Source organism: Eubalaena glacialis, chromosome 6, assembly GCF_028564815.1.
Source record: "Eubalaena glacialis isolate mEubGla1 chromosome 6, mEubGla1.1.hap2.+ XY, whole genome shotgun sequence".
NCBI classification, from domain to species: Eukaryota; Metazoa; Chordata; class Mammalia; order Artiodactyla; family Balaenidae; genus Eubalaena; species Eubalaena glacialis.
Genome location: NC_083721.1, coordinates 53709724 through 53736377, shown reverse-complemented (window position 1 = coordinate 53736377; position 26654 = coordinate 53709724). Strand labels below are relative to the sequence as shown.

Here is a 26654-nt window from a genome sequence, read left to right as displayed (position 1 = left end):
AAAGCTGCTCAACATCACAAATTATTAGAGAATTGCAAATCAAAACTACAATGAGGTATCACCTCACACCAGTTAGAATGGGCATCATCAGAAAATCTACAAACAACAAATGCTGGAGAGGGTGTGGAGAAAAGGGAACCCTCTTGCACTGTTGGTGGGAATGTAAATTAATACAGCCACTATGGAGAACAGTACGGAGGTTCCTTAAAAAAACTAGAAATAGAATTACCATATGACCCAGCAATCCCACTACTGGGCATATACCCAGAGAAAACCATAATTCAAAAAGACACATGCACCCCAGTGTTACTGCAGCAGTATTTACAATAGCCAGGTCATGGAAGCAACCTAAGTGCCCATCGACAGACGAATGGATAAAGAAAATGTGGTACATATATACAATGGAATATTACTCAGCCATAAAAAGGAACGAAATTGGGTCATTTGTTGAGACGTGTATGGATCTAGAGACTGTCATACAGAGTGAAGTAAGTCAGAAAGAGAAAAACAAATATTGTATATTAACGCATATATGTGGAACCTAGAAAAATGGTACAGATGAACTGGTTTGCAGGGCAGAAATTGAGACACAGATGTAGAGAACAAACGTATGGATACCAAGGGGGGAAAGTGGCGTGGGGGTGGGGGTGGGGGCGTGATGAATTGGATGATTGGGATTGACATGTATACACTGATGTGTATAAAATTGATGACTAATAAGAACCTGCTGTATAAAAATAAAATAAAATTCAAATATTAAAAATAAATAAATAAATAAATAAAATAAAATAAAGCATGGACTATAAGAAGCTCTTGTAATAGTAATGATTAAAAAAAGAACCCACTTGTATAGTGTTAATCCTTACATTTATAACATTATAAACTCTCAGGAAAATACAGAATGAGCTATATGGTTGTACTTGAGAGTAACAAAAAGAAATTAGAAACTGAAGGAAAGTTGATCCCTATACTGGGTGAGCTCTACTTTTGCATAAGTTTTCCTCTGAGGGCATCTCCCATTTGCAGAGGAATATGCTAACTAGAACTAAACCTTGAAATCAAGGGTAATAAAATCTCAAAAAAGGAGAGAGCCAAAGAGTGGTGAGGAGCCCAGATTTGTGTGTAAACTACACAAATGATCTCTAAACTGCACGTGTGGAAGAAATTTCATGTAGCCCAGAAGAAAGCAACACCTGGAAAGCTTAAAAACCTGACATAGATTTTAGCTGTTACCCACACAGAGGAGACAGAGTTTGTAGTTGAACCTCACCAAGCCAGGAGTTATTGGTAATCATGTCAATCTTTCTATTGAAATCCCAGAAAAACTTAGTAAAGACTATGTGTCAAGATTCAGTATTCACCCTAAGACAGATGTGAAATATAAAATGTAAAAGTAACCGTGACATGATCAAGGAAATCAGCCAGTAATCTAATTCTCTGCCAGTAAAAACAATCCATATCCTTTAGCCTATACAGTAGAACCTAGGATCTCTACAACATATCACCAAACAAAGAGTAGTTATGAATAAGAAGTTACCACACATAAAAATGAATAGTAAAATAATGTAACACAAAGTCCAGAGAATGTCCTTGGATAATAGAGACTTTGGAAATAACAGTTAAGAACTTTAAATCAGTATTACATAACATGTTCAATGACTTAAAGAAAAGTATGGTAACAATGAGAGAACAGATAGAAATCTCAGTACTAAAAATGTAAACGAAAGTAATTCTACAACTTAAAACTACAATATTGGAAATTAACAATTCACTAAATTATCTTATCACCAGATTGGAGGTGCAGAATAAAGCCTCGGTGAACATAAGGACAAAAAAATATAAATTATATATTCTAAAAAATTGAGAGAAAAATAATAGAAGTAAAAGAAGCAGATCCTCAGTGACCTGTGGGACAATAGTGAGCAATCTAACAAATGTGTAATTGGAGTCCCAGTAGGAGAAGCAACAGAGAATTGGGGCATAAAATATATTTGAAGAAACAATGAAAAATATTCCTAGATTTGTTGATGTCCATTAACTTGCATCCAAAATGGTCAGCAGCTCCCAAGGAGGAATGATAAAAAGAAAAACACATCTAAGTACATCATACTCAAAGTAATTGAAAGCAAATATAAAGACAATGATTTGAAAGTAGCCGTAGAAAATTTGTTCAGGGGAACAATGACATGAAAAGCAGCTGATGTCTCATCAAGAAAACAATGCATAACAAAGTTAACTCAACATCTTTAAAATGCTGGAAAAAACCTCTCAAACTAGAACTTTATATCTAGTAAAAATATATTTTAATCAAAAGCAAAATAAAGACATGTTAAATTGAATAAAAGAAAACTGGGAAAAATGATCACTAGCAGACCTGTGCTAAAAGAAGTATTAAAGAAAGTTCTTTGGTTGAAGGAAAATGATACTAGATGGAAACTCAGATATATAAGAAAGAATGAATATAGATTGTATATGTGCTAAAATATAAAATACTATTAAAATTTTTTTACAAAGACAACTGACTATTTAATGCTATATATATAGCATTATATATAAGACCCTTGAAAAATTGTATTTTCATTTAACCTCTTCCATCTTTTTTGCTCTTGTTGTCATATCCATTACAACTGCATATATTATAAACCTCACACTACAACTATATGGAGGAGGATAAATGAAGTTATAATGTTTTGGGGTTTTAGATTATTACATGAGTTGACAGTTATAAACTGAGTTCTTATTGAAATTCCTAGAGCAACCACAATAAAAGAATACAAAGACATATAGTTAAAAGGTCAGTAGATAAATTAAAATGTAATACTAAAACTTATTGGAGTGTCTCAGAAGAAGGCAGGAAAAGAGAAACAGAGGACAACTAGAAAACAAATAGGGAGCTGGTGGTCTTAAATGTAAATATATCAATAATTAAGTAAAATGTGACTTGGTTAAATCCTCCAATTATAAAGTAAGAATTGTCAGACTATAATAAACAATCAAGACTCAACTACATGCTCTATACAAGGGGTTAAGATTTTTTCTGAAAGGTCCAGATAGTAAATATCTTAGTCTTGCAGGCCACATGGATTTGTTTCAACTCTTCTGGCTTTGCAGCATAAAACAACACAGGTAACATGTAAAGAAATGGGCACGGCTGTGCTACCATAAAACTTTATTTACAAAATTAAGCAGCAGCCTGGGAGTCATAGTTTGATCAGTCTCTCTGTACATGAGATGCACTTTAAATATAAAGAGATAACTGAAAATAAAAGGATAGAAAAAGATACACATGTACACCGTAAGCATATGAAAACAGTATGGCTATATTAATATCTGGCAATGTAAAATTCAACACAAGGAATATTACAACCACAATGAGAGACATTTAATAATTATAACAGGTTCAATACATAAGCAGGTCACAACAATTGTTAGTGTATGTTCCTAATGAAAGCCTAAAGCAAAAAGTGACAGAACTAAAGGGAGAAATAGCCAAATACACAATCTTAGAGAATTTAACAGATCTTTCTCAGTAGCTGATAGGGTAAATGGACTAAAATTCAGTAAGCATGATCATAATGAAGTAACTAGTACTGGGCTAGCTCTAGTGCTGGAAGTGTAACTGGGCTAGCTCTAGTGCTGGAAGTGTATGCTTGTAACCTTCTTATCAACGCATTATATGTGAAGTGATTTCATATAATTTGAAAAAAATCTGTAAGAATAAGAAGATTTAAACAAACTATTATCTATTTTAACATAATATACTATAGAACACTCTACCCATCAGCCACCATATAAGTTTTTTCAAGTGTTGAGTAGCATCCACCTGGAAATACTGCATGCCTGCATCATAGGCCCAAAAAAAAAAAAAAAAAAAACTCAATGCATTCAAGACTAAAAGCATACAGACTAGGCTGTCTTAACAAAACAGAATTAGATGAGAAATGTTTGGAAGTTCATAGAGTTCTAGTTACATGGCTCCAAAGTAGAAACCACAAGAGGAATATAAAAATATTTTGAACTGAATAAATATGAAAATACAACATACTGAAATTTGTGGAATGCAGCAAACCCATTGCTGAGAGGGAGATTAAAAGTTTAAAAGCTTAAGTTATAAAAGAAGAAATGCTAACATCAGTGATCTAAATTTTTAATTTACTTCATGAAATTAGAGAAAGAAGAGCAAGTCAAACTCTAAATAACTAGAAGAAAGAAAATAGTAATGACAAGAGCAAAAAAAAATTAAATTGAAAATAAGCAATAGAAACAAAAACAAAGCAAAAAGTTAGTTATTTGAAATCATCAAGAAAATTGAAAGCTCCCTAAAAAGACTGAACACGATGTATGATAAAGGAACAAAACATAAATTAAGAAAATTACAGAACAATATTCCTCATGAATGTAGACAAAAAAATCCTTAATGAAACATTGGCAAATAGCATCCATCAATATATATATAAATTATGATACATCATAATAGAGTGGGATTTTTTCCAGGAATGCAAGATTGGCTTAACATTCAATCATCAATCAGTGTAACTTACCATTGTATCAGAATAAAAAATATGAGAAAACAATATGATTATTTTTAGAAATAATGTAGATATAGATAGAATATAATATAGATGTAGATGTAGAAATGGCATTTGAGAAAATTCAACAATCATTTGCGATAGAAACTCTTAGTAATCTAAGAATATTAAAAAATTTCTTCAACCTGTTAAAGGACATTGTGTAGGAAGGAATTTCGCCTTGCCCAAAGAGAGGTCTGGCCTTCCTGCTCAGTTCCTGGGAGATAATCTCTAAATAGTTAGAATTTTCTGAGTGATAGGAGTGGCTTTCTTATTTGTGGTGGGCTTCTTGGATCACACCTGATAGTTTATGCTGAGGAGATGTCTCAGGGCAGGGCCATCAACACCCAATTATCTTGGGGTGGAGACTGGCCACACCTGAAAGAACAATCATACGGTTTAGGGTGGGGGCTTTGGGCCATTTGATATCAGCCTGACATCTGGGGAAGGGAGAGGCTGGAGATTGAGTTCAACCACGTGGATAATTAATCAATCAATCATGCCTATGTAATGAAGTCTCAACAAAAACTGTGGACACCAAAGTTCAGGTGAGCTTCTCAGATCAGCAGTACTCCATGCTTTTGCCACTCATTGAGGCCAGTAGAGTAAAAGATCCCTGAGGACAAAGGAAACTTCACATTTAGAATCCTCCCAGACTCTGCCCTGCACTTCTCTTCTCTCAGCCAATTTTAATGTATCCTTTACTTGTAATGAATATAACCATGAGTTCTGTGAGTATTCTAGCAAATTATCAAACCTGAGGGTGGTTTTGCAAAACCCCAAACTTGAGTTGATAGCAGAAATGAGGGTAGTCTTATGTGAACTCTTCTCTCTAACTATGTATTTGGACCGTAACTCCTTGCAGCTGGAGTCAGAAGTCTTGGGCAGACATGGAAGTCTGGAGGATACTACCCTTAACTAACTCTGAGTAGGCAAATATGAAAAACGTATAGCTAATATCATACATAATGGCAAATATTGAACAATTCAATCTCTAAGATTGAGAATATGTAAAGATGTCTGCTCTCCACATTTCTATTCAACATTGTATTGAAAGTCTCTATGAGGGCAAAAATAAATAAATAAATAAAAAGCATATGAAATGGAAGAAAAGAGGTAATGTTATTTCTATTTGCAGATAAAATGATTGTTTACATAGAAATCTTAAGGAATTCACAGAACAACTAACAGAACAAGTGAATTTAGGAAGATGGTTGTATGCATTTCAACAACAAAAATTAATTATATTTCTATATACTAATATAAAAATGGAAAATAAAACTCACAGAATAATTGCATTTATAATAGCTGCAAAGTACATAAAACGTAAGAATGAACTTTATAAGACATATCAAATGTCTACATTAAAATTTATAAAATATTGCTAAGAAAAAATGGAAAATATTTAAGTAAATGGAGATATATAGGATGGTCATGGTTTGGAAGACTAAATATTTTTAAGATGTTAAATATACCCAAACTTATCTAGAAATTCAAAGCAACCATAGTCTCACAAAGCTTTAAAAATTGGGGGGGTGGGTAGAAAGTAACAAGTTGCTCAAGTTTATATGGAAACACAAAGATATAAAATTACTAACACAAGCAGAACATCAAAGTTGAAGGACTATTATGATGATGAGGAGGAGGATGACAAATGTGCCAAGGCCAAAAGGAAGCCTTTTTAACCAATGGTGCTAGAATGACTTGATATGTATATGCCATATATATATATATATATATATAGCATAAAACAAGCAAATAAACTAACTTTGTCTTGCACCACACACAAAATAGCAGATATATACTCAAATGTAAAACTATAAAATTTCTAGAAAAAGACATAGAAAAATATCTTTGCCACTTTGGAATAAGCAAAGATTTTGTAGAGTGGACACAAAAAGCAGTAAATATAATAGGAAAAAATTGGTAAGTTGTTATTCATCAAAATTAAAAACTTCTGCTCGTCAAAAGACAGCATTAAGAAAAGAAATAATCAAGCCACAGACTTCGACAACATATTTACAATTTATAACAAAGGTTTTTGATATAGAATATGTAAAGAACCCTTACAGAGCAATTACATAAGACAAATAACAATAAAATCATAGGCAAAAGATTTGAATAGTCGCTGTACAAAAGAAGCTAACCAATAAGTACATGGAGCTTAAAATCATTAGGTCTCAGGGAAATGCAAGTTAACACCAAAATTAGATATCATTTCACACCTCCTAGAATGGATAAAATTAAACAGAACACCACCACCAAATTTATGCAAAGATGTAAAAGAACTGAAACTTTATAAATTGCTGGTGGGGCTGCAAATAGGACTACTTTGAGAAAGCTGTTTGGCAATTTCTCATGAACAAGTATCTACCCTACAATCTAGCAGTTCCATTTCTAGGTATTTGCCCAAGAGAATGAAAACATATGCCCACGAAAAATGCTTGTATAGAAAGTTGGTTTTAGCCATATTATTCATGACAGCCCATACTGGCTGGAAACTATCCAAGTGTCCATAGATAAGAGAATGGATTAAAATAATGTGATATATTCTAACAACGGACCACTACTCAGCAATTCTAAACAATTAAATCATTAATACATGTATTGATATCTCAGAAACACTGTGTTAAAGGAAAGAAGCCAGATACGAGTACATTCTGTATAGTTCCATTTATATGAGGTTCCAGATTAAGAAAACGTAATCTCTGGTGATAACAATCAGCATAGCGGTTGTCTAAGGGAAAAAGGATGGCAGGGCTGGACAGGAAGGAATTCCAAGGGAACTTTCTGAGGTGATGGGATGCTCTATTATCATGATTGGAGTAATGGTTACAAAGGTGTACAAATTTATCAAAACAGATTTAATTGCATATTTAATGTAAGCAAGTTTTACCTTAATATAAAAACATTATACAGCGAAAAGCTAAAGCATGATCCTTATGGCCAGGGATTGAAAGAACCAGGCAAAAAGTACAATGAGAATCTGGATACCTTTTCCGTTTCCAATACTATTTACTTTCTAGGTGGATTTAGTATTTGTCTAGGGATGAAAAGTAGTTTCTGTGATTTTACCAAATTCTATCACATAAAAGAAGGAGGTATTCAGAGGAAGGGAGTGACTAGAATTCCCTCGAAGGAAGTTGTGGTATTCAGGGCAAATCATAATATCTTTCAGCATATCTGTCAGGTAAAATCAGGCTAAGAATCACTGCTCTCAGTTTGGCATTACAAAAAAGGGTTTGTTAAGGGCAACATGAAACATATTTGTAGAATATATTTGTAGAATAAGAGCTGAGTAACTTCAAACTGATAGTTTTCTTATTTTAAAGTTACAAAACAAAAGGAAAAAAAATCTCCCTTCTTTTCTTAATCTCACTCTCCAAAATCATAACTGCTAACACTCTTATAATGCCTTAATGTGCCAGGCACTGTTCTAAGTGCTGCATAGGTATTAAATTATTTTAGCCTTAGGATATCTCTATTTTACATTGAGACTAATAAACTTGCTTGTGGTCATAGAGCTAGCAAGTAGCAAAACCAGGAATCAAGCTCCAGCAGTCTGGCTCCCCAGCCATGTGCCAAGTTACACAGTTATACAAATAAGCTAAGTGTTAACCACTGTGAAATGTACTAAATAGAAATAAAAATAGTGTTGCTGCCGGGGGAAGGGGTATTCACTGAGTCTATGTATATAAGATTTACTTGGAATTTTTAATGAATTTCTCCATTTTTGTTACTGAGAGTCTACTCTCTCTTGCAGGGAAAAGCCTCTAAAAATTATTCTGATTACTTTTGGGCTCAGTTTTGAGATTGATGTGGTAAAAATAAATATAATTTTATGGAAGTGTCCTTTTTAATTTGGGGAAATTTCAGAGATTTGAAAGCAGGTTAGATTTCCATCTACTGCTGGAAGAGAACAAAAATTTATTTAAACCATTCCCTTTAGCAATATTTTCAGTCAATATTTTTTTTTCAGTCAACTGATTTGAGGGATGAGGTTAAGGCATTTATAAAGAACGAGCACTTGAGTAAAAATAAAAATTGTTACAGTTATTTGTCTTAAATGTTCTCAATCAGTCAGCTTTTTTATAACTTTAAAATGAGATAATATTTAAATAACAGAATCACAATAAATTAATATTGGAAGACTCTCTAATTAGTGAGGCAGAGAGAAGAGTCTTGACCTTGGGGTCAGTGAGTCTGGGCTCTCATCCTCATGTGTCAAGTCTTAGCTGCAAGTCCCTGGACAAGTCCCTCCTCTAAAGATGCTTGCTCTTCTGTAAATAGGGGACAATAGGATCTACTCACAGGGCTGGTGTGAGGATAAATGAATAGTGTATGTGAAAGCCTCCAGCAGGTGACAGGGACTCACAAAACTGATGGTGAGTAATGGACAGCTGCCCAGGCCACATAGCTACTGAGTGGCCGAAGGGAGTTCAGTCCTCACTTTCAACACCCCTTCTGTGTTATTTCTGTAAGTGCAGGGCTATTAAGGGTTCAAGTTGCTTTTAAATAACTTTTTAGAAGATTCTTAAACTTTTCTGTGAGATTTTCCCCAGTACCATAAACTTGTTTCTAGATCTCCTTGAAAGGAAGTAGGGAACTAATCTAGTGGTGTCTTCTAAGTGTGCCTTTATTTTAATGCTTCAGAGTTGTTAAGAGACTGGATGGAGGTGTTACTAATGCTACAGTAGAAATCATATTGCAATATATAAATGTATCAAATCAACATGTGGTACACCTTAGATTTATACATTGTTATACGTCAATTATATCTCAACTAACAAATAGGTTAGAGGGGGATGAAGGAGATAGGAAAAGTGAAGGAGGATAGGAGTTGCAGACATAACCAGTACATCACAATCTTGGGATGTGGTGTCATTTGAAAAGATACATAAAGTGTTATAACAGAAATGTATATTTGGAAAATAAAAACAATACCCATGTAAAATAATTCACACATGAAAGAGTTCATAAGACTTTAGGTTTCTCAAATGTAGGCATATGTATAACAAATTTGAAAACTCAGAGGTAACATGAGGAATTATTATCACTTCCTCGTTTAGAGGGGCATTTTCTGTGATTTCTAATTTATAGCATGCCTGGGACACAGCACAGAAGGGCACCAGGACTATGGGTATTTAAGACTGGGACCCTGGCAGTGTGGAATTGCCACTTTCAGCAAACCGGCCGTTGATACCTGTGCAGGTAATTAGGGTCATACCCATGAGAATAGTTATTTTTCTTTCTTCCCTGGTCACAGCTCTCAGCAAAGTAAGTTTCCTCCTGGGCCAAGCTTAATAAAGAGCTAGAGGAGGAGAGGAGAGCTCTTACCACTGCATCTTAGAAAGACAGTTGTCAGCAATTTCTGGGTTTGAAGAAGGAAACAAAGAAGAATAAATAGTTGGACTTGTTACAAGTTTCAATTTGATATCCTTAGCATTTCTAAGACTCTCCAAAGAAACTCTCCATTAAAATAGATTTCCTAATGTCCTCAGTGAAAAATAGAAAATGACCTTTCACTTGGGCAATAGTAAATATTGGAACCACCATTATGTAAAATATCAGTAGATCAAAATAAATGTAACAGTACTGAATATGCATGAAAGCAGGATGCCACTGGCATGTATTCAGCCTCATCGTTCAAAGTGTTTCCTTTAGGTGGGTAATGTGCTAACACAGCCTGGGCAGAGGCAGGTGCTTGAGGAACAGGATTTCCCTTCACCTTTGAAACAATAATTAAACCAAACACATGAAATTAAAAAAAAAATAAAGTGAAATGCATACATACAGACAGCTAGAAGAGATAAAAATTGAAAACATTATGTTTTGATGCTATCTCTTTCCTCTGGAAATGTTTCAGTTCACATGTAGTAGGAGAGGGCAGGGCCATGAATGGTTCTGCCCTTTGAGTGGCCAATGACCTTGTGATTGACTAAAGGGGGACTCCAGCATTTCCACATTATCTTATTTCCCCTCTAGTCTCCCCTGTTATTTATGCTTTGATAGAATAATGGGGCATTTTCTTTTCTTTCTTCTTTTGGCTGCCTGCCAGGCTATGGGTAGGGAAGGAAAAAGAAACGAAAACTTGGATTAGCTTGACGTCTAATACAAGGTGAGAGGCCACATCAGCCCTGCACTTGAGAGCACACCCTTCCACCCCTAGCACTATATTAAATGCCAGCAGGCAATCAAAGTCAGAGACGAAGTTTTAATTCCAAAGAAGTCCTGGTGAGGCAGCAAAATATATTTGAAGGTTTATATGGGATATGGAATAAGATATTGCATGTGTTATCTTAGGCAAATTACACTCACTGAGCCTTAGATACTATGAAATATGGTTACCTTATTAAATTTACCTCATTAAATTTTGAGGATTTGAGTAAAAGTACAAAAAGAGAAGATGCTTACATAGTAATAAATGAGGAAAGTCACTCAAAATGTGCTATAAATGGTCCTTCAGCACTATATTTTCAACTTATTCAGCAGGAAGTCTGAATAAGTTCCCTCATGGGAACATATATTTGATTTTAGACAGGGTATTGATTGGAAATAGAATTCAGTTAAAATCAACTTTCTTGCAAGATCCTGTTCCATATATTAAGAGATACTAATAAGAAGCGTTTTAGAAAGCCTTAATTTAACAGTATTTCTTGAAGTTTGGGGGTTATAGGCAGTCTTCTTTAGTCTTTTGCCAATTTAGGTCTTTTTTTTTTTTTTTTCCTAAGACAGTAGTAGAATAGTAAAGCATTATAAAAGGCAAAACTGACAAAGGATATTTGTGATTTTTAGACTTCCATATTGCCTACATATTGTACAAAAACTTCATGAAAATAGTCATGAGTTCCACAGTTGCGAAAGATAAATCTCTTGGTAAACTTCCAGTATTCACACAATGTGTATTTTGAGATTACAAATGTCTGGTTAATGCTTACTTCCAGTTTAGTGATAAGAAGTATGGTGGTCAAGGGTCTCTTAAATGCAACCAACCTGGAAATTATGGTTTTAATACAGTTCTGAATAAGTTTGTGGCTACATCATGCTACCTTACATTTTTCCTTTATCTTTGACTCTTTTAATTTTTCATTAGTTCTTGTAATATAAGATATGCAGGAGAGAATTTCAAACTCAAACAGTAACATTCAACTTCCTGCAGATATAAAAACAATGTTCAGAGAACAGGATGGAGAGAAAGGGAGTAAATAATTTAAAAAGTCATTGAATTATCTCTAGGTCTTTAATGTTTCCTATCTGTTAAACAACTAGATACAAACTGGGTTTAGTCAATTAATACCTTTTGCCTGGAACTGTCAGTTAATACCCTACATACACAGGAAATGATTGGAGTCATCCATTCTCACTATCAAAATATCTCAAATTAAAAAAAAAAATTCCAGTGAGAAGTTATATGAATCAAAACAGCAGAGGAATCATAAGCCCTTATTCTGCGATGAATATACCATATCACAGTATCAAGCACAACTGCTAAGCATATCCTTTCCATATTTAAAATAGATATAAAAATATGTATCTCATATTAATGGAATGGGGAGTGCATGTTATTTGAGTCGCCACTAGGTATGTTAACAAATGTATTCTTAAATTCTACTTGGGCATAAAAGATTGTTTCCCTCATTTCTCTCTCCACTGACTTTTTAAATTGCCATTGCAAAGAACTAATATAATTGTGGCTAAGTTGTTTGCAATAATGGGTGACTCACTAAGATTGTTGATGGTATTATTTTGCAGGATGGTAAACACAAGGGTATATTTCTTTAGGTATCTGTGGAAAAAGTATGGACCATATCTTTACTAAAAATCTCTCATATCCACGTAAAATGGTGATGAATTAAGCTAAGACAGAAATGAAACTCTCATATTGATTTGTAAAGGTGAAGTTATCTAGAAGAAAAGAGAGTATAGTAGACCCAAAAATTGACTTAGCAATTCTTAACCTGAAAGCTCTTATTATGAATCTGCACTTACTCTGGACACAGGTGTTAACAATAACTCATATAGCAAAAATACTTGCTTATCTCAGAGGGCAGTAGAAAGAATAACTAGTTAGGAATGTGAAGCACTTAGCAAATCTGAAAAGTTCTGCAAATTCTTAATAAAAACACTTTGATGCTTGGGGTAAGAATTGCAATTTATTATTTGATTACCAATAATACTGACAGTATTATTTGATTACCAATAATACTGACACTTTTCAATTAAATAACAGTTATTTAGACAAATGTTCATGTCAGATGGTAAAATAAGCACTTAATTTAATGAAGTACTTTAAAGGAAATGCATGAAGTCTTAACCTTTAACCTAAAGACACTATGAAGCTAAATGTCCAGCATTTTTTTACCCATGATTTTAATTTTGGGTTACCGTATGGTAATGACAAATGACATAATGACATAATGTATGGTATGTATATATATGGTATACCATAATGTATGGTAATGACAAATGACATAACTAAAAAAACAAAAAACCACACACACACATAATTTTTTTCTATTCATAGAAGGACAAACAGGGTATGATGAGACATTGGCAATCAGAATAGGATGATTAAGGACGCTGGGGGAGCTCCAAGAATTTAACATTCATTTGAACATAATGTAGAGGACTGCTGTTTATTTTTCAGCTCAATTCCAGGATACAGAGAAATTTTATTTTCATTCTTTTAGAAATAAAATTACTTTGGAGTGCATCAGAAACCCTAAATAAATAAAACCAAAATACCCTAGAGGCCAAGCTGTTAGATTTATGAGCACCTCACTGTGGATTATAAAGGTAGGATAAGATTTTGATAGTCAGGAAACACACACACAGAAGGAGAATTTCTGTAAGATAGATACCACCTCTGGGCAACTGTTTGCACTTCCTTTCTTTTATGTAGTACAGACAATCTTCTAAATTTTCTATGGAAATCATGGGCACAAAGCAACATGAAGTGTTTGTAGGTAAAATTTTCGCTGAGAAAAAACCCACATTTGTTATCAGGTGATAGTGCAGACTGTTCAAGATTGAGGACTGAAGTGCCAAGATTAGAACTGACTGTGCCCTAGTGTGAGTGGACATGTATATCAACTACAACACACAACAGCAATGTGTTTCTGCCTTATGTAACTGAAAAAGAGAAAAAGTAAGGCATAACGAGAGAAAATAAGAACTAGTAATTAAGCACAAAGATTCTAAAACACCACTGCCTTAAATCAAATATAATTCTGTCCCTTACAACTGTGTAATCTCAAGCAAGTCATTTAACCATTCTTTGCCTTAGTTTTTTCCAATGTAAAATATGTATAATAAGAGTACCTACTTCAGAGATGGATTGTGAGAACGAAATAGAACTCAGTACATGCTCACATTACGGGACCTTAAAAATTCTGAGCCACTGCCTCCCTTTGATGGCAGCTCCATTCAAATATTACTTCACTGACATTTGTATCTTTACAGGGTGAGATCATGGATCTGATTGAGTCTGTTTTTTCTTTTGATTTTCTTTTAAGTTAACTTACCTGAGTTGTTGAAAGGGGTTATATCAAGACATCAAGAAAATATAAAATAAAGTCTAAAGTTGCCACTAGCTATACATATCCCCTTGCAAAATTCAATTTCCTCGTTTATTAGATACAGGAGTTTGAAACCCATGTTTGAAACCAGGGGTACACCACATAATCACCAATGGAGCTTTTAAAAAATGCAGTGCTAGAATTGCATCTCTGACCAGTTGCATCTGAACCTAGGGTCAGAGCTGGGGCAATGAGGAGTACTAGGCATGTGTGTATGTTAAGAATCTTCATTGGTCAACTGGATTTTCATTATAAACCACTGTTAGATGATTTGTGAGGTTGATACCATATGTATTATTTCATGACTCTAATAATCTTTAAACATCATCTAAATCATTTTTAAAGTAATCTTGGTACTTTGTCTAATCATTGTTTTAAAACTCAAGACAACATAATGATGACTTTTTCCCTGAATTAGATTCTTCTATGGAACAAAGTGACCTAACTAGAATAGAGAAGTAGTGACAACAAGATGGCTTTCCCTACCAACACTTGCACTGCTGGCCAGACCTGTCATTGCAAAGACACCCGGCTGTCCCTGCAGGATGTACTAACCACTTTTACTTAATCTCCAGCAATCTCAGGCAAACTGTTTAGAATGGCTGACATTTAGGCACTACGTGCCTTTTAAAAATCTATCTAACCATTGAAAAAAAATCAAATAATTGAATTCAGACTACTGACTGAGAAAAATAAGGGGACACAGGTGAAATCACTCCAAGCCATGTCCCCAGTCTTGGTAATATAGTCACAGTGAGCTGAAGACAAAACATGATCAGCCTGATTTCGGGGATATGTCTTTCCTATTACAGAAATTACATGCCCAGCTGAAATGAGCATAATGAACACACTGTATTTTCTCCCAGTGAAAGTCAATGAACAATGAAGATCTTTTTTCTACAACTTACTTTGATTTCTTCATGTACAGCCAATAGACGACACCAGCAACTAGGGCAGCGAGGAGGAGACCAACAACGATTCCCACAATTAGTTTTGCCTGGTCATTCACCTTTTCTTTGTTTTCATCTACAACAAAAAAGAAAAGCCCATGCAATTACAGACAATGCCAAGCATTTGTGAAAATAAGTCAATCTAGTTATTATTTCTTATTAAAAATGACTGAGGCTCACTACTAAGAGTAACATGCAAACTTGTGCTTTTAAAGGATTAAAATTTTAGCATTCTTACTCTCTTGTCTCATTTGCTATTTTAAATCAAGTCAAAATTGTGACAGCTAAGAAAATTACTTAGACAATGACACTTCATAAATCTTGAGCGGATAGTCAAGGAAGAAGAGTCGGCAGCATAGTACCTACCACTTATCTCGTCTGCCTCATCGTGTTCTGGAATACTTACTGAAATGAAAAATGTTAATATGAAATTAAAAACAAAATTTGTTGATATATGAAAGTCACCTTTACCATTATAGTATGATGTAAAAATACTCAAAGATAAAATATCTATTCTACAGCTAAGGGTAGAAAAAAATTTACATTTAATAGTGTGAACTTCCCTACAAAGAAATTCATCTTGTTTTAAAGAAAGGAGAGTAGTTAAAACTGCAAAGGTATTAATCTACCATAGATAACTTCACAACTGACAAGCTATAGTATTGATCTGAAATCCATATTAATTTCCCCACTATCTACCACCTTTTAATAGGACTTCTTTTTTAAGAGAAACAAGTTGCAGTGTATGAAATCTTCAATGTAGTGTTTCTCAACTTTTTTCCAATTTTCTGGCCTCAATGGAGGAGAATTCATTTTCATCCTCTAGCGTCAGGGATTTGCCACTAGAGACATTCTCAAAGTGGTAGGGGTGGAGGTTAAAACTGGGGACGTCTCAGAGGTGAAGGGGCAATATATGTGATGCTTGTAAAAGCCCTCCAAATGACTCTGATAGTGCCGTGCTCCTGGCCCATTTTAAGGATTGTCACTGTGGTGGATTATCATCTAATATTAGACTGAATAAATATTCTTCTATGCACATGGGCTTGCATCAGAACTTCCAGTGATGTTTGTTAAAATGCAGATTCCTAGACCCCTCCTCATACATACTATATTGGAATTTCAGGAGGTGCTCATTGAATTTGAAAACGACGGTATTAGATGTTGATCAAACCACTGCAAGGTCTAGAAAACCACTATTCGATGGGTTAGAATAAAAAGAGAGACTTGTGTTCAGGAAGAAAGGATAAGTTCTCTTTTTAGGTAGGACAAATCAATACTCACTGAATTGAATTCAGAGAAGTCAGTGCTCCTATTTTAGAGTTATATTCGTTTGGTTCTTTTCTCCTGTCAATCCAAAAGGCTTTTAAATTCCAGTCATATTCTGTTAAGGACCATTATCTTTCGATAATTATTTTCTCCTACCTCCAGCTAATTCCTAGCCAGTATATCTCTATCCTGCTAATGTCACATACAGGATTCCAACTGACTGAAGAATGAAGGTTTGGAGGGTCAGTTAGCATCTTGTCCAGAACTGAGCCTCATTCTAGCCAGCCATGTTAAGACTGACATGGCAAAAAAAAGAATTACAGAGTTGAAGATGAGAGATAATTTCAAATTAAATAAAGAAGCTGCTACTGGTATGTATCCATTACCTTGATCTCAGCATTGACAGATTTTTTTTTCACTTTCTCTGAGATAATCTCATTTGTTTGTTTTTGTAACCTATGATTCAAATATGATATTCAAAAGCATCAATTTTTGAAGCTAGATTTCAGGAATTCTGATATCAGTTTTACTACCAACTTGCTGAATGACTTTAAGCATGTGGCATCCCTGTGCAAAATAAGAATAGGATAAATACTACAAAGAATTGAAGTGCAAAATAATAGATTAAGGGGAATTAAAAATTTACCAAAATTAAAATTGTCACAGAAATGTTTTCAGATAATCTTCGAATTATCTGTACTCTGAACACAAAACATGGATTAAGTAAGAGCAACTTAGTCCTTATCCTCTGTTGATCTTGGAAATATTCCTGTACAAGATAAAGTCTCTGACCCGTAAAACATGAAATGATTTAACTGTCAAGACACGGATTGTACAAGAATGGACACCAGAAAAAAAAAAAAAGAACCTTATGATGATGATACCAAATGCAAAATAAATAAATAAAACTTACCATAATGCAGCACAGGAAGATGGAATTGAAGATTTTAAACTAATGAAGAATAACTTCAAATTTTCTTACATTTTTAATGCCAGAAATGAAATACTCACTAGCAGAGACATTCAAGGAGTTTACTGTTCTCTCCAGCTGGTTTTCTGCTGTGCAAGTTAATGTAACATTCTCTTCAGGGGAAATGATAATTTTACTATAATACCTGCCATTGATATAAGGAGATTCCTCTGTCTGGAAAAAGAAAAGGAAAATGGATTTAGAAATGGAAATGAATTAAAAACATGGGAAAGAGTAATATTGAATGAAATGGGATAGGTGTGGTGTTCTGTCGTGTTATCTGGCGTTCAAGGGTACATGTAAGGTCATAGATGAGACCAGTTCAGGTTTATAACCACAGCATGGAGGAAAAAGAGTAGCGAATCCATACCTGGGTTTCTGTTTATGCTTCTATTATTAATTCTAATAATTAAATCAATTAAACTCTTCTTTTTCAATAGATGCTCAGGTTAGTCAATATTTTGACATGATAGTACCTGTCTCAAAATAATTAGTTGGAGATTAACTCATCACCAATTTTCTCCTAATAAACATGAATTTAATTCTATTTGTAAACTATGTCATTGTTCTTCACTACAGGGTTGAATCCCTTTATCTTAAGCCATGATATCTTAAGTGCATATGTATGCATGATTTTCTCATGGGAAAAAGACTATTTTTTCCTCAATTTTCTTGAGTTAAATACAGAGGATAGGTTATTTTTTCAGTGACTGGTAAGTTCATTTGGTTTTTGTGAGGTATTAATGAGGATCATCACTGCCATTTAATTCCTTCAAACATAAGAGAAAATTCACTTTAATCTCTTCCCCAGGACATGACTCCTAAGTCCAACTGCACTAAAGCAAGCATGTACTTGTATTCTTTTCTGAGACATATTATACACACCACATCCTGTATTGTTCTCTATGTGCTTTCTCCTCAACTACATCGTAAAGGACTTGAGAACAGGAGAGAGCTTCATGCTTAGAGACATCATGGAGCCCCTGGGGCACAAGTAACAGTAGTTGTAAAATAATAGATTCACCAAGTGATTGAGGAGGGAACAAATAAAAAATTATGGATAGATCAGCACAAACCTAGGACAAGAAAAATAACATATCACCTATTGGGCCAGAATCAGTCCTTCTCCTTGACAGTGAAGAATGGCATTATTTTTAACCTCAGAGTAAGTGCACCTGCTTTTTTTCTACTTCCCACTAGTATTTTTCACATAACTTTCTCACTGAGTCTTTGTTTTTATTATGTTTATCTCTACAATACATTTGCTTATTTCTAGGATGGCCTTTTAAATCTTTGTATCTTTTTATTCATCAAATATTTACCAGATGCTTATTTTTCTATTTTCTTTGTTTGCATTACCCAGTACCAAAAGTTATTTTTGCTGTAATTATTACTAAATTGAACTAGAGAGCAAAAAAGAATAGAAGAGAAACAGTCGTTTTTTATGCCAAAAAATAGATGTGTACATTGTCAGCAATTCAGGTCTTTTTTCTGAAATCAAGAGCCTTTTTGTCCTCCTCAGGCATGTTCTCTTGCTTGTGTGTCCGCATCACACTTAACCAAATCAGGAGGCATTTGCTTGTGTCCACTCCTTTGGGGACCTTCCATGCTTGAGTTATGCAAATTTATATCCATCACCCATAGGTGAAAGAGCCAAAATTCACCTTGCTCTGCAAAACTACATTGCATAAGCTGGACCAGCAGCCCAACTTCCCCAGACAGAGCAAGAATGGACATTTTAACTTTATATTGAAACTCTGGTTTATGCATGCCTTCTCAGATTTCAGCTGGGTCTGAAGCTGGGAAGAAGGCAGCACAGAAGATTCAAACAATCAAATGGCACATCTGGGTATTCCTGAAGAGTCTTTAGGTGGCTGAACTGAGAAGAGGGACTGTCTTAGAGAAAATGGAATTAACAAGTATGTCAGTAACTCAAGCTGACTGGCAATTTAATGGAATTACAGCTCTGAACTGTTAGTGATAGACCATATTCTCATCTTTTTTTGTGTGTGTGTGTGTCAAAGAAAATTAATGGTAGTGTTCATAAGTTCTTAGCCCTTTACTACTACAAACTAAAATGGTGTGACAAAGGTACAAATATTACTGTTTATTTTATGAATACTTTATGAATACTTTTGTTCAGCAGGAACCAACCTAGACACTATATATTTAGCTAGCCTTACTCTGGCCCTGGCACACACAAATCAGACCATGTGTTCACAGTATACTATGTTCTTCACCACAACCCAGGGCCCAGTTTCAAGAAGAAATAACCCTTAATGTGCTTAAGTAAGCACAGTATAAGTGAGGCCACTTATACTCAGATGTGGAAGTTCATGGTGCAGGAAAGCATATACCTTAGTGCTTTAATCACCCAAGTTTCAGGAATTAATGACCATGGAACAACACTTAATTTATTTCCTTTTAAAAACAGATATTGACCACAACAAAATGATTCTTCCATTCTCCATGGCCCTATGATTTTAAATTTCTCTTTGAGTTATGGTCTTCCTTTGGGAAAATTAAGAAGTTAGCAAAAGCTTCTTCTGAAAATATACTGCAAATTTCATGTTGATAACAAGCTAGCCTACAGCTTAGGTACCTAAATAAAACCCCACATTGGACCAAGTTCAGCACATAACAAGAAGACAAATACTTGCTTGGTTTATGACGCTTCCGCTGCCAGTAATTGTCCACTGTATAGCTGGCTTCGGAAAACCTTCCACATGGCAGATTATTGTTTTAGACAGTCCACTGGGATCAGTTTTCTTTGTCATTTTGATTTGAGGTTTTCCTAAAATGTCATTACACTTAAAATAAGATGTTGAACTGAGATCATAAAAGAAAGAGATATTAAATTCTCAAAGAAAAATTTAAATTGGTGCTCACGTATTTTATTACCTTCTACAATCAGAGTCAATGACTCCCTTTTCTTTAGTCCTTCAACCTCTTGCAGAGCAGTCTCACAGACATAGTTTCCAGCATCTTGATAATGGAGACTAGAAAATGATGGGCTAGATCGAAGCCTGATGTTATCCTGATTAAATAAAAAGTTAATTACGTCACATGGCACAATTATAACTCTCCATGTATTTATTACATAATAATGAAGCCCAAAATTATACTTCTGGGTCTAATGAAAATGAAAGCTTCTTTTTTTAACTTCAAATTCTTTCAAAAATAGATTTCCTTTTTCCTCTGTACTTTTAGAGTTAGACATACCAGAGTTTTACTTCAGACTCTTCCATTTACTGAATTTATAATTTGGAACAAATTCATAAACTTCTGAGACTTGGTTTCCTTATTTGTAAAATGGGGTAGTAATCTTACCATATTGAATTGTTATGAGGACTTAATTAATTATAGGCATAATATAATGTGTTCACATTAAGGAGAATTCTCGGTTGATAGTAGCTACTCCTTATAGTAAATGTAGATGAAATTGAATTGACAGATATTGGAGACTTGTGCTACATAATCAATGATGGATATAAATACCTGGAAGTCATTTTATAGGAGACAGTTTTCAAGACAGGGGATCCATTACACAGCCATGGCAATTATGACAAAAATGATTTTTAAAGAAACCTTTAATAACAGATTACTATCCTAATTCCTATGAACAAAGGAAATGCAACATTTAATTTTGAAAATCATTTTATATACAGAAAATAATCCTATTTACCAGAAATTGAAATGCTCCTAAGAAGACAACTAAACACAATCTTAAGATTATGTGGTATTTGTTCACTACGAATTTTTTTTCCATTTCCAACAACTAACCAATGGCCAGGCAATATTGATCAGCACTACTGACATGAGGTATTTAATCAACAGCAGTGACTGCAGCTGATGTGGAAACTGGTTTAGCCAAGTAAACTTAGTTTCTCCAGTCCTGTAGTAAAACACACTATGAGTGTTCATATGCCTAGAACTTGTCTAGCCCTTTGACCATTAACTACTACAAATACCTCATGTTAAATATGCATTTTAACTATCTGAGTAAATAAGAACTTGTGATGAGGTTGTGTTTAAAAGAAAGCGAAATAAGAAACTGAGCTTTAAGAGTAAGATAACAAGTAACAGAGGATCTGGCATGAAAAGAGATAAGAAAGCAATAGAAAATAATTAACATTTTCATCAAGAAGAAACTCTAGCAATAAATTTCCCACAAATTTTTTACAAAGATAATTCTTGCCAACCCCTATTTTAAGTGGTTTGTATGTGTTTTGTCAACACATCACTGGTTTAAGTGCTTCTGTTATACGCCACGTTCTGGTAATAAAAGGGCTGGGTGTTCAGATACACTAGCCAAGGATTCGAGTGGAGGGAACATAGTTACAACCTTTCCCTTTGGTGATAACCTTGTCTCAAATCACCAATTACCAATTCTACTTTCTCACTCTAAAAAGATAATAGCAATGTTTGGGTCCCCAGGTAATGGCCTACATTTCAGACAGTTACAAGAATATAAGCACTCAGGAAATACAGACAAAGCTCCTAGTATGTTCCAGGTGTTCTACTATGGCTCAGGGGTGAAAAGAGATCTCTGCCTTCAAGGAGCTACTAATTCATGAAACCCACATTCAGACACTTAAGGTCAGTTTCAGCAGAAAGGCAGAAGGTTATGTGACTAGAGTGCAGCATTTATGCTGGGTAAGGCCTGAGCTCAAGTCTCCCCTCTGTCACCTGTGGCTCTCTGATTTCTCCTGCCTCAACTTCTTTTGAATAATGTGGGGAAATAATCATTTTCCTACATATTTCACATGGTTGTTGTAAACACACTGTTTATAATGTTGTGGATTAAAACACATTGAAAGTTGTTAATCCCTAAAGTATATAACTGTATATGTGTGTGTATCCATGTGCATGTGTGTATGTGTATAATTACTCAGTAGATACACATAATTAAATTAATGCCCCAAACTAAGTTTCAGAGCATCAATTATGGATGCCATAGTGATGCTGAGTACCTCTAAAAGTTTATTGTGTTATGATTTGTATTATATACAGAGAAACAGAGTATGAGTGTGGGTGTATAAACATATTACCCATGAATATATAAGAGAAGGCTAAAAAGGAATCAGTTCAAACAGTGGAATATTACCAAGGAATATTACTTACTTTCATCCATACCACAGTTGCGTTCCTACTAGCAGATATTGTGCATGACACAGGCAGAGCATCGCCAATCTGCTTGGTCACTTCCCCACTTGGGTTTAAGGACAAATCCAAATCTGTGAAGCAGAAAATATGCTTGAAATGCAACTCCAGAAAGTAAGATAGTCAAAATATTTTTTGAGAAAAAAATGGATGAAAGAAAAAAAAATCCTCTAACTGCACTTGAAATTCAGAAGTGACTTATGTGACTGAAATAACTGAACTGTAGCATAATCAGTCTAGCTTTTCAAGCCAGTTTGAGATCAGTTTGGACAAGCGAACGGTCAATCTAATTGATTATGCATTTATTTGCAGTTAACATGATTGATGTTTTGACTGCATGTAAGTGTTCACCTGCGGTCTATCACCTTAAGAAAAAAATTCTTAAATCACTTCTGGAAGAAAATAAAGAAAGATGATGACTAGGTAAATATTATAAAAAGAGTTGATAAGGCACACCATGGGAAAATCAAGTATATTTAGACAGCAGGTGATAAACCAAAATACCATTAGGTGTCTAAGTGTTTCTTCAGAGTGAATTGACTATAATGGTTAGATATTTTTCAAAAATGCTATCCCGTTTCTCATGCAGTTGAAATTTTAAATAAGATTTATTATTAGGTACACTGTCAGCAGATACCATTTTTAAAAAACAGAGTATAAATACATCTAAGGAAGTAAAATCTTCCAGATGGAAAGTAATTTCTATAAAAATCTTACTGTCATAGTATGATCTGTATGAGGAAAATCCAGTTCAATAGAACATTTATTGTACAACTACTATGTTCCAAGCACTGACAGGAGATACTGAGATGAATAATGAGCTCACAATTTACAATCTGAGGTAGAGGTAACATGCACTCAATGTGATGACACTACACGGCAGCATGAAATCAGCACCTAGTGGCAAACGTGCAATAGATCAGGAGCTCAAGAAATATTTGCTGAAAAACTAGAGTAAGGGCTACAGACAGAGGTACAAGAGAAGACTTATGGGAGTATGGAGAACAGAACCAACTTGACTTTCAAAGCAGTAATAAAGGCTTTGCATGGAGGCAGTATCTGTTTGTGGCCCCTGATGGTTGAGAAGGGCTTTGATAAGTGGAGATGTTGGGAAAACTTCTGCCACATAAGCAAAGGCAAAGAGGTGAGAGAGCTTGGCAGGTTTCACAGTGGTGAGTAAACTGGTATGAATGGTTATAACACATGGAAGGTAAACCTATACAAGTAATTAAGGCCAGACTAAGGACTGTGCTTGCCATACTAAGAGTTGGGACTTTATCCTATGGCAGTGGGGATTTGCTACTGCATCCTGTGCTTCTCCTTGGTTTTACATGTTATAATTGTACTTTGTTGACTGTTTACAGCATTATTTTTAATACTTGTTTCGCCTGCTAGGCTGTAAGCATCTTTGGGGTAGGGACCATGACTTGAGTTGCCACTGTGTATCCACAGTGTCTGCCACATTGTAGGCCCTCAAAAACTACTGTTGAATGAATGAAGGGAAGAAGCATGTTTCTCATTAATATTAAAATAGGCATTATCACATAGAAAAGTGGAGTTTCCTCAGAATATTTGGTTGAATTATATTTAGAAGGAAATTCAATTCAGGGCAAGTTAAAGCTTTTCTTAGCTCGACAGTTAACCTGCCAGCGAGAAGATAAAAGAAGTGATTTTAAAGGATGATGATGGACTTTGAAAGCTTGGATGAAGAATCTATATGTGCGTGAATTGGCAGAGAACTAGTAGATGCTTCATCAGCAACTAGAGATCTGTGGGCTAAAAGCCTGATGAGAGGTCTGTTCCGCTAATATGTGCAAGTACTGGTTGGTGCTTCTCTATCTACTCCCTTTAGTCATCTATGGAAAGGAAACAAATCTTTTTTGAAAGCAAACAGTTTAGAATAAATGGGCAAGAATAAGATTTTTATGTTTTCATGTAATTTAGAGTAAAATCTTGATTTACTTGCGATGCTATTTTAGCTTTTTCTTTTTAATAGATTTTATTGGAGTATAATTGCTTCATGATACTGTGTTAGTTTCTGCTGTACAACAACGTGAATCAGCCATATGCATACATATATTCCCATATCCCCTCCCTCTTGCGCCTCCCTCCCACCCTCCCTATCCCACCCCTCTAGGTCATAGCAAAACACTGAGCTGATCTCCCTGTGCTATGCTGCTGCTTCCCACTAGCTAACTATTTTACATTTGGTAGTGTATATATGTCGATGCTACTCTCACTTCGCCCCAGCTTCCCATGTCCTACCCCCCCACATTCTGTGTCCTCAAGTCCATTTTCTATGTCTACGTCTTTATTCCTGCCCTGCCACTAGGTTCATCAGTACCATTTTTTTTTTTTTTTTTAGCTTCCATATATATATGTTAGCATACGGTATTTTAGCTTTTCAGAGCAACACAGGCCTTAAAGCCCAGTGTTAAAGCCTACCTTCCAAAACCAAAATGTATTTAAGTCCAATTAAATGCACTGAAATTCAATTAAACTGTTACATGCTTTTGTTTAATTTCTTTTTAATCGCAGCTGATCATTGAGGTATTACGTAGCTGCAGCACAGTCTTTTGCCTAATCCTTCTGCCATCTATCCTTCTCTGCCTGATATACAGGTGATATAAATGAGAGTTCTCTTTCTTTAGCGTCCTGAGTAGCTAGCATCTCTTAAACATAAGCAGATTGTACCATCACTAAGCTCTGGAGATTATTGGTTATTGGCCCAAAGATTTCATGAACAATGATATCAGAAAGTTATTCCACAGGCAATTTTATCTGCTGGCTACATTCCCTCACTTCACTTCTTTTCCCCTATGGAACAAACTGGATAAATGTCCTCAGAGAAAAAGTAGCACAGTTGTTATCCTGAGAGGTCACTGCTTTCTCTCTAACTAGCCCTTGATGGCAGACACACTCAGATATGTTCAACATGAAAATGGAGCAAACAGAGAAGTAGCTTAGCTGTGAATATTTCTTAACAGTCCACTGTAACCATAGGGCTCCCCAGGGTGTGCTCCCAACATCAGACACTCAAAAGCAACCATCTGGTTACTCTATTCCCCGATGTACCTCCTTCAAACTTCTAGCTCCTATCCTACGTGTTTTCCAAGTGTTATGTGTAGAGTAATAGATTTAGAACCATTTCCTCAGAACAGTTTCTAACATCTGTTTCAATTCTGAAACAAAGAAACACTCATATTCAATGGGATTGTAGTGGATCATGTCTAGAGAAACCTTACTGTAATGGATCATGTCTAGAGGTGCTGTTGGGTGCAAAGGACTTATTAGAAAATTTGGCTTATATTTCCAAGCAAGACTGACATTTGCCCAAAGCACTCTGTGTATTCTAGTGTCACCAGCGAGCAGTTCAAATTAGTTTCCAATTTCTACAATGCATAGGGTACATCAATAATACAGACTGTCAGGAACTACAAAATGAAGAACTCAAGGCAAGTGTCTGTTTTCTATGTATATTTATTTTTTTCTATCTACTGGAGTAAATATAACTTTTGGAGTATCTGGAGTATAAAAGTGGGTTAAAAGTTCTGGGTGATTTTGAAGTGGTTCTGTTTCTAGAAAATTTCTGTTGCTTGGGCTTGGGTGTTAAGAGTACTCTGTAACTTAAAAAAGATACTTAATCTACACTTTTCTTGGCCAAATGCAAACCTTGTAAACTTCGAGAATATCCAAATATTTTCTTAAAATATAAAATAATTTATTTCTTTAAGATGCATGTGAATATTTTATTAATACCACAAACTGAAGACATTTAGAAAGAAGATGGAGGTTTATCACTGCCAAAAGTTGCAATTATTAGATCCATTCAAGATTTCAATATTGTAGGGCAAATCTGGACCAAAGTTGGGTTCACTCTGATGCTCTTTAGTAAGTCTATTGAAACCACATTATTTAAGAAAAATATAGCTGCAATTTATTTGAAGAGATAGCAAAGTTAGACTATGAGAGGCCTTTAAAGTGAAGCTGGTAATGAAGAATAAGGTGACTTACAGTGAACTGTGATGGCTGTTGAAGCAATCATGCTTTTTTTGTCTATCAGGGAGCATTTATAGTCTCCTGTTGCATTGCGCCTCACATCTGCCAATGTGTAAGTATTTGAACTTCGTATTCCTTCAGGCTGTCCCTTTTGATAGAG

At 34.9% G+C, this 26654-nt stretch overlaps 1 protein-coding gene across 2 annotated transcripts in view; it reads right to left on the bottom strand.

Moving 5' to 3' along the window:
• Positions 1–26654, bottom strand: part of ALCAM (activated leukocyte cell adhesion molecule) — a 194849-nt gene that overhangs the window by 8344 nt on the left and 159851 nt on the right. The window contains exons 8-14 of one of the 2 annotated variants that reach the window (XM_061194146.1): positions 26510–26642; positions 22457–22569; positions 20234–20369; positions 19993–20126; positions 17374–17506; positions 15463–15501; positions 15055–15172 (exon numbers count right to left, since the gene is read on the bottom strand). In XM_061194146.1, coding sequence (XP_061050129.1) covers positions 15055–15172; positions 15463–15501; positions 17374–17506; positions 19993–20126; positions 20234–20369; positions 22457–22569; positions 26510–26642 — 806 coding nt within the window. The remainder of the gene's footprint in view (positions 1–15054; positions 15173–15462; positions 15502–17373; positions 17507–19992; positions 20127–20233; positions 20370–22456; positions 22570–26509; positions 26643–26654) is intronic. The other variant, XM_061194147.1, reaches the window with a different exon arrangement.